The following is a 13,700-nucleotide window of genomic DNA, read 5'->3' as shown; positions in this document are numbered from 1 at the left end:
CCCCTTCTCCCATGGTTCTGATTCAGCCTGTTGGGAATCTGGTCTAGATGTGTGTGTTTCAAAAGGCCGATCTTTGGAAACCCACTGATCTTAGTCTGTGAGTGTCTCAGTTCCAGATTCCTGGAGGAGATGTTCATCTCCGGTTCAGCTAGGTTTGGAGAATGGGAACAGGGACCCCTGGTGCTTAACAACTGTGTGGATGAGAAGTCAATGGTGGGCATGTCTTCCAATTCTCTAGAATTACTTGGAAGTAGGAGCTGTAACAGAGGGGTGTGAAGGAGGTTGGCTTTTTCCTTAAAAATGTAAAGCATACTGCTTGAAGGAAGCCTGTACTGTCTGTTTTGAGGGAACATAAAGTGAGCCACCTCAGCAGGTAGTGATCAGGTTCTTTGTCACTCTCTGTCATTTCTGTCAAGGTCTTGATAACAGACAGAGTTCTCCTTTTTATGGTATTATTTATTATTTATGAACAGTGTCATGCAGCTGCTAGCAGTGAGCAGAGGAGCCATACCGTCCCCACTGGGTTCACAGCTGGCTGCTGAGGACTTCCACTACCGTCAGGCAGGATTTCTCTGATGAGAATTTTATTACGTCTTCAGGGCCTTGAAACCCAGTGAAAAATGCCTGGAGCCTGGGTGGGACTTGAGGAGAAAAGTATTCCCTTTTAGGTCTTCCTTGACAGTTAATATTTTGCCATCACAGAGGATTAATTTATAATTACACAATGTCTGAGAAATAAAGAATGCTAATATTTATTGAGCACTCACTATGAACCAGGCACTGTTCTAGTGCTTTGCATGTGTTAATTTAATTGGCATCACAGCACACTGTGGTAGATGGTTGTTATTCCCATCTTGGAATGAGGAAACCGAGGGCAGATAGGACAGTGACCTCTCCAAGCTCACATCTGGGCAGGCTCCAGAGCCCTTGCCCTCGGCCACTTAGACACAGCTGCTTGTTACAGAAAGAGGAGGTACTGTTGACCATGATTTAAAATTTATCTTCCTTTAAATCTCTCTTTTTAGGAAACGAAAGAGGAGAAGTCTTCCTATAACTGCCCCCTGTGTGAAAAGATTTGCACCACCCAGCACCAGCTGACTATGCACATTCGCCAGGTGGGCGGCTGCTTTTCTGTTTTTGTTTTAAGTTATTCTCCATTAATGGAAGGCAAGGTGATCAGATTTTAATGTATACGTTGTGGCTATGCTTAATTTAGATTTAGTGTTTTAATAATTTTTTGAGGATTGGTTATGGGAAAAAAATGTTTTTTTGTGTCCTGTTACTGTGGCAAAGCTCCAGGTCAACACATGTTAACGTTTCAGAATTTCACAGACATCTAGTTAACTGGCTATCCGTATCACAGACGACTTTTCACTTCGTGTGGCTTTTTGGTACAAACCAAATCCCTAGCTGTATCATGAGGTTGGAGGTGCAACCTCTCGCCTGTTTTTTTTTTTTTTTAATATTGGTATAAATGTAGCAGAGAATTGCCTGATTTGGAATGTGTTTTAGCTTTTCTCCTTGATTATGAGATTTCACCTTCTCCCCCTTCTTCATTGTCTGAATCGTGACAGAATATTGATGGAGCAGTGAAGGAATGATGATCCGCTAAACTCGTAACTGAGTACTGAATAACAACATCAAGTTACTAAAGTAACTTGGGTTTGGATAGAATTGTTCCTTCTTACCACATTTCAGAGGCCAGAACTCTTGACTCTATGCAGGTTTCAGTTCTCTTTCTCTGACAACAGGCCCAAGTCATCAAATTTAAAGAAGAGATGTTGATTCTTAATGTGAGGATGGAATTTTACATACTTGCTTCATTGTTTAGAGTGCTGCTCAGAGAAGTTAATATATGTGGCTGGTTAATCTACGTATCTTTCAAGGAAAGACCTACAAAGACCCCAGTTCTCTCTGAGCCTTATAATAGAAGTATTTTTCTAAACAGGAACATGTGAGAATAGAAGATGATACCAAATATTTATTTGCCTGTGTTACTGAACATTTTGGCCCATTGGGAAGGTATTTAAAATGAAACAGAAGATAATAGCCAAGGAACGTCACTGTTTTTTTTTTTTGTTTGTTTGTTTTGTTTTTTTTTTAGTAGAGCTCTGGATCAACAGTTGCTAATAGCCATGTTTTTCACCCATCTTAAGTGACCACTGTGATAATTGCTTTCTACAGCACAACACGGACACTGGAGGAGCTGACCACTCATGCAGCATCTGCGGGAAGTCACTGAGCTCAGCCAGCTCCCTGGATCGCCACATGCTAGTGCACTCTGGCGAGAGGCCTTACAAGTGCACCGTGTGTGGCCAGTCATTTACCACCAATGGGAACATGCACAGGTGGGTGTGGGCACCCTTTGTGTAGCTGGCTGGCATCTGGGGGTCATTAGATGGTATAGGGACCTCCGAGCCATCAGAAGACTTGCTTAAATGTGCAGAGAATTCTTGTGTTCTGTTCGCTTTATGGAAAACCCAGAGATGGCTTTTGTTCACCTATTTATACTATCTCCAGGTTATTAGAGGTGTCTGATCGTGGGAAACAGGAGTACCTGGGCTAGGTCTGTGGCTCGTTAGGGTTTTTCAGGATAAAACACAAAAGTCATTCTCTCTCTGCCAGTTGGGGTTTCTTTGTTTGGGTGCCAGAGGTGGACAGTTTATCACATACAGAGGAATCCTCAGGGAGTAGCATTTATGTAATTTTGCCCTTTAAAAAATATTTGTATATGCCTACCAGGTTCCTGCAGACCTTTTTCTTGCAATGAATTTCTGGGACCTTGTAATAAACAGTTAGGTATCCTATTCTTGGAGCTATAGGATATAAGATAGGATAAAATGAAGAAAAAAAAATTGTGATACATGTCAGGAAATTACTTGCTGAAGGAGAAGGATGCTCATTCAGAGGTGGGAAGAGCACAGTGGTGGGAATATTAACATTTCGTGATACCCTGCCTATCTTGTAGGAAACCAGAGTTCTGTTCCCTGACGAATAAATAAATATTGTGAGATGAGCCAATGGAAAATTAACTTAATAACATGATTGCCTATGGTTTGTTTGTTTGTTTGTTTGCAGTTTTTGGCTGGGGCCAGGTTTGAGCCTACTACCTCCGGTATATGGGGCTGGCGCCCTACTCCTTTGAGCCACAGGCGCCACCCAGATTGCTTATGATTTGAAGGGTTAGAACACGAAGAATTTTTGCAGTCTGAGGGTTTTTTTTTTTTTTTTTACATAAACATTTTAGGAACTTTGAAATTCTAGGAAAAGGAAAAGCATTCCAAATTTCTCCTCAGAAAATCAGACTTTTTCTATTTTTCCATATTTCTGGCCAGTCATTATACTTTTCTTTCAAAATTTTGAGTAAAATTTTTTATACACTTATTTCAACAGAAAAATTTATGTAACTATTATGAAATTGATATGCTATTTATAGTTGGTTATATGTAGATACTGAGATGAGTCAGTTTGTTTATTCTACCTAAAATCTTTTTTTTTTTTTTTTTTTTTTTTTTTTTTGCGGTTTTTGGCTGGGGCTGGGCTTGAACCAACCACCTCCGGCATATGGGGCTGGCGCCCTACTCCTTGAGCCACAGGCGCCGCCCCCTAAAATCATTTTATGTGCCTTTGATGGTATACTTGGGACATACTACTACAGTGGTAAGATTTTTGATTTGGGAATTAGGCATCTGAATTCAAGTCACACTGCTAGTTGAAAATTGTACATCCTTGAGCAAATTACTTAACCTCGTTGTGCCTCAGTTTACTTGTTAAAATTGGATTGGATTTTTGGATTGGATTAGGTTGAGGATCAGGTGATAATGAGTTAAGCATAATTTTTGGTACAAAGTAAGCACTCACATGTTATTTATTGTTCCTTGCATTTCTGAATAATGTTGTAATAATTTACAGCCTATGGATTTCTCAGTCTAAACTCTGAAACATGGGTGGTAATATGACTGCATAAAAGGTATAAATATTTTAAGAATTAATAACTATTTTTTTAGACGTAGGGTCTCACTGTGTGGTCCTACGCTCAAGTGATCCTCCTGCTTTATCCTCCTGAGTAGCTGGGACTATAAGCCTGAACAGATAGTTTAAGAACTTTTTTTTTTTTTGGAGACAGAGCCTCAAGCTTTTGCCCGGGTAGAGTGCTGTGGCATCACAGCTCACAGCAACCTCCAACTCCTGGGCTTAAGCGATTCTCTTGCCTCAGACTCCCAAGTAGCTGAGACTACAGCTGCCCATCACAACACCCGGCTATTTTTTGGTTGCAGTTGTCCTTCTTGTTTGGCAGGCCCGGGCTAGATTCGAACCCGCCAGCTCTGGTATATGTGGCTGGCACCTTAGCCGCTTGAGCTACAGGTGCCGAGCCAAGTTTAAGAAATTTTATAAAATATTTTGCTTTTTTTTTCCTTTCATATATTTCAGTCCTGATGGTTTATTCTATTTGTCCCTCATTTCCTCTTCGGAGTGTTTTGGATACAAAGAAGGAATGGAATAATGTCTTTATTTTTTGATATGATGTTTTGCATTTTAGCGTTTTGGTTTTTTACCACTAAATCAGCCTGTCGGTTTCATTTTGCCTTCTGTTTAGGCCTGCTTTTTCCCACAAAAAGTCCTTTGTATTTTATGTTATTTGCCCTTCTCAAAATCTGGTTTTGGAGGTGTTGCCTTTTCCCATCTAGTGTGGTTTTCCCCATTTTTCCTCCTGAGCCCCAACTCAGCGGAAATCTCCCTGGGCCAGCTCTAAGTTAGTGAGGTGGTGGCGCTTTGGTAAGATGGACCTCCTAACTTCATGGCTGCTTTGGCCCTGACCACTGACTGTGATCCTGCATGAGACCTTTGTAGTCTTAGGCCCTGTCAGTCCTGATTTGGATAATTTTCCGTTTTGAGTCAACATTCTTGTGATTGAATATATAAACATGTTAAAATGTACTTAGAAAACCCATAGTTCCTGTCTCCTATAGTGAAATATCTGGCAGTGCATTTTACACACAGTCATCATGAAAGCTGTGGTGCCTTGGGTATCAGACACCTGGGTACTTTCCATTTATTTTATTTTACATCTTAATTGAGATATAGTTCATCTACCATACATTTCACCCAAGTAAAGTTTATAATTCAGTGAGTTTTAGTTTCTTTTTTGTTGTCAAATAATAGTTCATTGTATGAACTTAATCGTGTTTTATTTATCCCTTCATCAATTGATAGACATTTGGGTTATTTCCACTTTTTGATTTTTATGAATAATGTCGCTGTAAACATTCTAGTACAACTTTTTGTTTGGATATGTTTTTATGTTTCTTAGACATTTAGGAATGGAATCTCTGGGTCATGTGTTAACTCCGTATTTAACATTTTGAGGAACTGCTTTTTAAAACTGTTTTTCAAAGTGGGCTGCACCATTGTACATTCCCACCTGTAACACATCAGCGTCCCGGTTTCTCTACATCCTTGCCAACATTTGTTACTTCTGTCTTTTTCAGGAAAGCTACCCTAATAGGCATGTAGTGGTATCTCATGAGTTTCATAGTTTTAGTTCTTACATTTAAGTTTATGATCTATTTTGAGTTAATATTTGTGTATGGTGTAGGGAAGAGATCCAAGTTTAGTCTTGTGCACTATTTGTTGAAAAGATTGTTCTTTTCCCCCATTGAATTGTCCTGCCATGATTGTCAAAATTCGCTTGACCATGGAGGTAAGGGTTTATTTCTGTACTCAGTTCTGTTCCATTGATCTATATCTCTCTTCTAAGAATAGTACCATACTGTATTGATCACTGCAGCTTTTGGTAAGTTTTAAATCGAGAAGTGTGAGTCTTTCAAAATTAGATCTTCTTCAAAATTGTTTTGGCTATTCAATTTTGCATTAATTTTTATACTACTACTAGGATGAGCTTGTCAATTTTTGCAAAAAGGAAAGCTAGCAGGGATAATTATAGGGATCCTGTTCAATCTGTAGATCAGTTTTAGGGGTATCACCATTTTAACAGTATCAAGTCTTTTGATCCATGAACATAAGGTGTTTTTTCATTCATTTATTTTTGTGAATTTCTTTCAACAGTGTCTCAGTTTTCAGAGTACAAGTTTTATATTTATTTTGTTAAATTTTATTTTTGGTGCTATTATAAGTAGCATTGTTTTCTAATTTCATTTTAAAATTGTTTATTGATAATGTATTGATATACAGTTAAAATTTATATATTGATCTTATTTCCTGCAACCCTGCTGACCTCATTTATTCCTGTTTCTTAGGATTTTTTTTTTTTTTTTTTTTTTTTTTTTTGCAGTTTCTGGCCGGGGCTGGGTTTAAACCCTCTACCTCTGGCATATGGGGCTGGCGCCCTACTCCTTTGAGCCACAGGCACCGCCCGTATTTTTTTTTTTTTTTTGAGACAGAGTCTCACTGTTGCCCTGTGTAGAGTGCTGTAGGGTCATAGCTCACAGTAACCTCAAGAGGGCTCAAGCAATCCTCTTGCCTCAGCTTTCCAAGTAGCTGGGACTATAGGTGCCACCACAATGCTGGGCTAGTTTTTCTATTTATCTTTTTATTTTTTTAAGAGACAAGAGTCTCACTTTGTCGCCCTTGGTAGAGTGCTGTTGTGTCACAGCTCACAGCAACCTCCAGCTCTTGGCTTAGGCGATTCTCTCACCTCAGCCTCCCAAGTAGCTGGGACTATAGGCACCTGCCACAACGCCCAGCTATTTTTTTGTTGCTGCAATTTGGCCGGGGCCAGGTTCAACCCTGCCACCCATGGAGCCAGCGCTCTACTCACTGAGCCACAGACACCACCCTAATTTTTCTATTTTTAGGGAGAAATAGGGTCTCGCTCTTGCTCAGGCTGGTCTTGAACTCATGAGCTTAGGCAATCTACCTGCCTCGGCTTCCCAGAGTGCTAGGACTATAGGTGTGAGCTACCACACCTGGTCTTTAAGATGGGGGCTTGGTGTGTTGCCTAGGCAACAAACACCTGTGCCTCAGCCGTTCTGCTTCAGTCTCCAGAGTAGCTGGGGCTACAGGCATGTGCCACCATATCCAGCAGCTTTTTTAACACTGGTATTTGCACCTGTCTTTTGTCTTTAAGCTTGCTTTAGTTGTGTCCTGTAAGTTTTTGTATGTTGTGTTTTCTTTTTCATTGATCTCAGGGTATTTTCTGTTTTCCCTTGTGATGTCTTCTTTGACCCATTGGTTATTTAGAAGCGTGTTGTTCAATCTTCATAGATTTGTGACTCCCCAAATTTCTTCCCTTTTTTTCTTTTCTTTTGTTTTTTAGACAGAGTCTTACTTTATCGCCTTCAGTGGAGTGTCATGGAGTCATAGCTCACGGAAACCTTAAATTCTTGGGCTTAGGCGATTCTCTTGCCTCAGCCTCCCACGTAGCTGAGACTACAGGCGCCCACCATAGTGCTTGGCTATTTTTAGAGAGAGGGTCTCGCTCTTGTTCAGGCTGGTCGCAAACCTGTGAGCTCAGGCAATCCACCCGCCTCAGCCTCCCAGAGTGCTAGGATTCCAGGCAGGAGCCACAGTACCCGGCCTCTTCGGTTACTGATTTCTAATTTCATTCCATTATAGACTGGAAACATATTTTGTATGATTTTAGGTCTTGTAAATTTATTGGGGCTTGTTTTATTGCCCAGCATCTTTCTGCCCTGGGGAATGTTTTATGTCTGTTTGAGAAGAGTATGTATTCTGCTGTTGTTGGGCAGAGTGTTCTGTTGATGTGCTGTTAGGTCTGCTTGATTTATAGCATCATTCAAATCTTCTATTTCCTGTTGATCTCCATTTTATTTTTATGTGTGCTAAATTATCATACCATTTTGCAGATGAAAAAAGTAATTAAAATAACAGTGCTGAGATTTGAACATAGACGGTCTGGCTTCCCAGGCCATGCTTACTTACTTTGGGCTGAGCTTCCCTTACCTGAAATGCTTGGGACCACAGTGCTTTAGATTTTTTGGAGTTTGGGGCGTTTGAATACATAATGGGATATCACAGAGATGGGATCTGGATCGAAATCAAAACACAAAATTTATTTATGTTTCATATTTTATCACATAGCCTGAAGCTAATTTTGTACCATATTTTTGATAATTACTTGCATGAAACAGAATTTTCAGACCAATCCCGTGAGGCAAGGTGGAATCTTCACGTGCACCATCATATCAATGCTCAAAAAGCTTTGGATTTTGGAGTATTTCAGTCTGGGGGGTTAGGCATGCTTAATCTGTATGTGAGAAATAATTGATAGAGCTTCTGTGTCATTTACATGTTAGAAAAAAGCACTCAACACACTTCCATGGTGCCCTAGAGCAGGGGTCCTCAAACTACAGCCCACGGGCCATATGCAGCCCGCCGAGCACGTTTATCTGGCCTGCTGTGTTTTTGCCACAGCTGCCTGTCCTGCTTAGCAGCAGACTGTTCCCCGCCGCAGTGCGCATGTGTGGAATGTGCGCCGCACTCTCTGACTCCCCTCCTTCTCTCTGTCTCTCACTCCTCCTCTCAGTCTTGGGACTAACTGATGTACACTTGCATCACTTGTTACGACTAGCAGTGACAAATATGGAACCAGACATTGACCATCTCATTAGCCAAAAGCAGGCCCATAGTTCCCATTCAAATACTTGTAAGTTGGTTGATTTAACTTTACTTGTTCTTCATTTTAAATATTGTATTTGTTCCTGTTTTGTTTTTTTACTTCAAAATAAGATATGTGCAGTGTGCATAGGAATTTGTTCATAGTTTTTTTTTTTTCCCAAACTATAGTCTGGCCCTCCAACAGTCTGAGGGACAGTGAACTGGCCCCCTATTTAAAAAGTTTGAGGACCCCTGCCCTAGAGCATCATTTTCAACATTAAACTTATCCTGCTAGCATGGCCTGCTGTATATGGTGAGCACGGAAGGTTTGGGCTACCATTTTAACTGAGTTTTATTACTGATTGTTGTTTGGACAGGCTTCAGATTAACTTAAATTGTTTGTATCTTTGATACTATCCTAAGATATATTTCTCATTTATGACCTTTATATTTTGGAGTTGTTTTTAAATATTTTTTTAAAGCGGGCCTTCGGAATGTTTGTCATAATGTTGGAGTTTTTACTTTTGATGTATTCCGAGGCATCTTGATAAAGAGGAGAGGACTAAATTGTTGGGAGTAAAATTCTAGTTCTAATTCTTTAGAACTTTGCACAAATCTCTTAATTTTTCAACACTTTAACAAAATGGCTTAGTAAAACTTATATAGAACTTGGGCTTAAATAAAATGCTTATAAAAGGATTCTAAAGGCTTACAGTGTGCTATGCATGTGTCCCAGGTAGGCGACATTTCTGAGTTTTGTCTTCCATGCAGTAAATTGCAAATAATGGGTTTAAAAAACATTCAGGTTTTGGTAATCATAGTAAAGGTACCACCACCTTCATTTTTTGGTGAAACTGTGCTTTGGGGGAGAAAAATTACAATAATGTAAAAACACTTAAAAAATGTGTCAGAGGGAGTGGAGTTAGATTTATGTGCCCTGGTGGATCTGTCCAGAATCTGAGCTCCAGTGGTGAGCTGTGATCTTTCCCAAGCATACACCTGCCATGAGACATGTGTGTAGGAATTAAAAAGAGTAATCCAAACCCAGGTCCTGATGAGCCTGGAAGGAAATCATTTGACTGAGTTTGCTGCTCAACTAGAAGAGTGTGTAGACACTGAGATGGTGTGCTTATTTCCTTTCTGTTGTTACTGCTTCACAACATCTGCTGGCACCAGCTGAGCTTGAGCAGCACCCAGAAACTCCCTTCTGGGGAATCCAGAGCCAACACTGAGCTGAGGACTCAGAGAACCTCTGCCTCGGCCTGGGGTACCCACTCCTGGGTGCCTCTGTTCCATCTTGCTGGATGGAACAGTTCTGGCCTTCTCTCACTGTGCCAGTTTCGCCTGACATGGCTCCATGCATTGATTTGTGCCCTGAGGGGCACAGATGGGGTAGGGCTTCTGCCATGCCTTGAATTCCTGCAGCATTCTCTTTCTCCTGGGGCTTGATTCCTCAAGGCTGGTCTTGACACACAGCATAGTTGAGGACCTCAGAGTTCACCCTTCCCCTGCCTTCTACTCATGCTGTGCTCTGCAGGCTGCTCACATTCACATGTGGTCTGCACGCCATCTCAGTGTGTGCACACACTTCCAGATGAGCCCCGCCTGCCAGGCCCTCCTGTGTTGGCTGCATGAGGGTGATCTAGATTCCACACCATATTTTTGTTTTGTCATTTTTGGTCGACGGAGTCTCACCTTATTGCCTCAGCTTGAGTGCAGTGGTGTCAGCCTCGCTCACAGCAACCTCAAACTTATGGGCTCAAGCAACCCTCTTGCCTCAGCTTCCCAAGTAACTGGGTGTATAGGTGTGAGCCACTGCAACCAGCCTCCACCCTGGAATTTTACTGCTGAAACACCAGAAGGAGTGTTTCATTGTACATCTTACATGGAGTCAGAGGACTACATCCTTTTCAAGTTTGAAGTTTTTCTTCCCTGATATTGAGGTGCTCTTTACACAGCAACTTAACTCTTTCCTTTGACCACTAGTCATTTTATAATATGTGCATAGTGTATATATGGTTATATTTGTTTATAAAACTAATCAGTCTTTTGTAGAAGCCCATTAGCTTATTTTTGTAAGAGGAGCCACAGTGGAATTTTTATATTGGTAAAATAAAATAGACACCATAGAGTGAGGTAGTGTAAAAAAATATCTATGGTCATTTTAAGAGTTGCTTTGTAGCACTAATAAACCCTTTAGCTGCTTATACTTTTTTCTAGTTAATAAATATATATGTAATATTTTAAAGTAATTATTATATCTTGGTAAGTTAGGGAGATGAGAGTGACATGAATTCCAGCCTGATTTGAGAAGGGTTGTGGCGATAGACCTTCTTAATTTATTACAGTATCTGATACGGTTTTTGAGTTGCCACTTTCCTGTCTGCAGATTCTTGTGTTTTTGAGGTTTGAAAATTCTTTATCCCTAACATTTCTAACCACAACTTAGTTCCTGAGCAGAATAATAGGTTGCCATCAAGTACAAAACACACGGCATGGAAACATCTCTGTGGCTCCAGCTTTTAACTTCCCAGAAACCTTTATCATTTGCTCCCACGTTGAAAATCTGGAATGAATGATGCTTGTCTTCCAAAACAAACTTGGGAAACTGAGCCAGGGCACGCCCTCTGGGAGTGCACGATGTAGGAAAAAGGGCACTGAGCTTTGTAGTTTGTAGAACTTGTTCCAGAAAGTGCTCGGCTGCAGAGCTATGAAGAAGTGGTACTTGAAATGGAGGATTGAAATATACCTCATTTGGAATAAAGCTTGTCTCTAAAATGAGTATTTTTCTTTTACAGACCATAATTGCCTTGGAAAAATAGGAAATGCATTTCTACTTTGCCCCTCATTTTATGGACTATCGACTTTTAAGTTATGAAGAGAGTTGTGGAGTGTGTATTATGTTTAAGACATAATGCATAAGACCATCGCGGGGGCGAGCTGTCATGACTGACTTTCCCGTTTGTTCTCTGATGAGCAGGGACATGCCCTCATTTCAGCTATCACTAGAAAGGGGGACAATGAGAAAGGGAAATCCTTGAAACATCATCGTCAGTATTCTAGTTGTTTTTTGCAGGCTTTCTTTTCTACTGCCATGGACGTGACTTTTTCTGTTGCTAAGTATAGGAGACACAGCCTTGAGGATGCCTCTGGACAACAGATAGTCTTCCGAAACAGAGGCTTATGTGTTCCTATTATGCTTGAAGAAAATATTAGCTGCACAGAAATGTGACCTAGTCCATGACAAATGAGACCACAGAGGCTCTGAATTTAGCATGCTACTCTCAGATGCTTAGGCCAAGCCAGCCCTTGGCATGCACAACTGCACTTGGGTATCTGGAACAGGTGGCCAGTATTAACCAAGAGAAGGAGAAGATAGATAGGACAGTGTCTCTGAGAGAGGGACGGTCACTTCTTCATCCTCGGTGCCCAGCAAATGGAAAGGCCCCACGAACGTTTCTCATGGTCATTTTGGGTTTCTGAGGATACCCTGTAGCTAGTTCTGGCACTTACTGCTCCTCAAGGCGGGAAGTGACCACTCAGTGGTTTAGTCAGTGACACCTTAATCTCGATGTGCTTGTTCCTCCTGACATATTTTTCTTCAGGAAGGAAAGTATCAGTACAGTTCACAGGGAAAGAAACTATTCATAGGGTAAAAGTCTGTGAGTCACTCTACCAAGGACTGTGTCAATGTTTTGTCTCCCTTGAAATATTTCTGTAAAAAGAAGAAAAAAAAAAAACAACCAACGAGGAGAGACAGTTCAGAAGGAAATGTCCTTCACGGATGCTGAAGAGATCTCAACATGTTGAACTCCACTTAGAAGATCATAAACGATCTGTGACCACATAGGCAGCTCTGTGCAAAGATTATTGAGGAGTTTGTGTAAATGTGATTTTCCCCCCGTTTTTATTTATTTTTTAAATTTCAGAATGTTACGGGAGTAAATGTGACTTTAATGGTATATACATAGTCAGCATAACTGTATGAACTCTGCTGGACCTAAATGTTTTTTGGACACACACACATATATAATATGTATCTATATATGTATCTATCTGTTGGACGTTTAGTGAATATTTGGTGCTATAGTTTCATGATAATACCACCATGTGCTTGGTACCAATGCAGTTTTCAGCAGATTTACACTCTTTATTCTGAAATGGACATAATTCTGGTTTAATAACCCACTAACTATGCTTTTCTCACACTTGTGAGTTTCCCCATTAAGAGGCCCATAATCTTCCCTCAGGAGCGAACATTCACAAATCTGTTTATCACAGCAGAGTGTCTAAGCTGCCAGTTTCCCTCTAATAGAGTTACTAAGTTTTCACCACCTAAGTTTATTGTTTGATTATATTTGAGCTATTTCAGCTTTTCTTTATATCTCATTGGCTAGATCTGAAACTTGTGTGCTTTCATGTTTTCTTCAGGAGTGGTTTAAATAAAGGTGACATTTTCTGTGATGCTTCTGAGTTCTTTAATAGCTCTTCCTTCCTTTCTGGGTGGGCCTGATAAAGACCACTTCATGGAATGGTCAGGAGGCTTCATCTCTTTTCGTCTTTACTAGGGATAACGTTTCACTCAGAGTCTGTTATGTTACGGGATTAAATGCTGTAATGGATGCTCAAGCCTCTAACTCACATCAGGTGCTCAACAAACTGTAGTTCCCTTCCTTTCTTTTCTCCCTTAAGATATTTAACCCATCTGTATGCCAGTTAAACGTGTAGACTTACAGAAGCAAGAAAATAAAACTGTTCCCTTTAATAATGGGTAGCATAGGCAGCATTCTAAGAACCCAAGGATCTGATGACAGTGTTTTGTGAAATTGCTGTGCGCCATATGCTTAAATGTCCATTTCTGAATTGTACAAATCCTTTTTTCCCCTGTGTTACTCTGCTACCCAGGCTAGAGTGCTGTGGCCTCAGCTTCGCTCATAACAACCTCAAACTCCTGGGCTTAATTGATCCTCCTGCCTCAGCCTCCTGAGTAGCTGGGACTGCAAGCACACCCAGCTAATTTTTCTATATTTAGTAGATGGAGTCTCACTCTTGCTCAGGCTGGTCTTAACCTCCTGAAGTCAAAAGAGATCCTCCCACCTCAGCCTCCTAGAGTGTTAGGATTA

At 40.7% G+C, this 13,700-nt stretch overlaps 1 protein-coding gene across 8 annotated transcripts in view; it reads left to right on the top strand.

Moving 5' to 3' along the window:
• RREB1 (ras responsive element binding protein 1) overlaps nucleotides 1-13,700 on the top strand; it is a 213,912-nt gene that overhangs the window by 149,724 nt on the left and 50,488 nt on the right. For all 8 annotated transcript variants that reach the window (XM_053601279.1, XM_053601278.1, XM_053601280.1 and 5 more), the window contains exons 5-6: nucleotides 1,026-1,115; nucleotides 2,185-2,348. In XM_053601279.1, the coding sequence (XP_053457254.1) occupies nucleotides 1,026-1,115; nucleotides 2,185-2,348 (254 nt within the window). The remainder of the gene's footprint in view (nucleotides 1-1,025; nucleotides 1,116-2,184; nucleotides 2,349-13,700) is intronic.

Source organism: Nycticebus coucang, chromosome 9 (assembly GCF_027406575.1).
Source record: "Nycticebus coucang isolate mNycCou1 chromosome 9, mNycCou1.pri, whole genome shotgun sequence".
Lineage (NCBI taxonomy): Eukaryota > Metazoa > Chordata > Mammalia > Primates > Lorisidae > Nycticebus > Nycticebus coucang.
The sequence above is the reverse complement of the archived record's forward strand: the minus strand, read 5'-3'. Positions and strand labels throughout refer to the sequence as shown.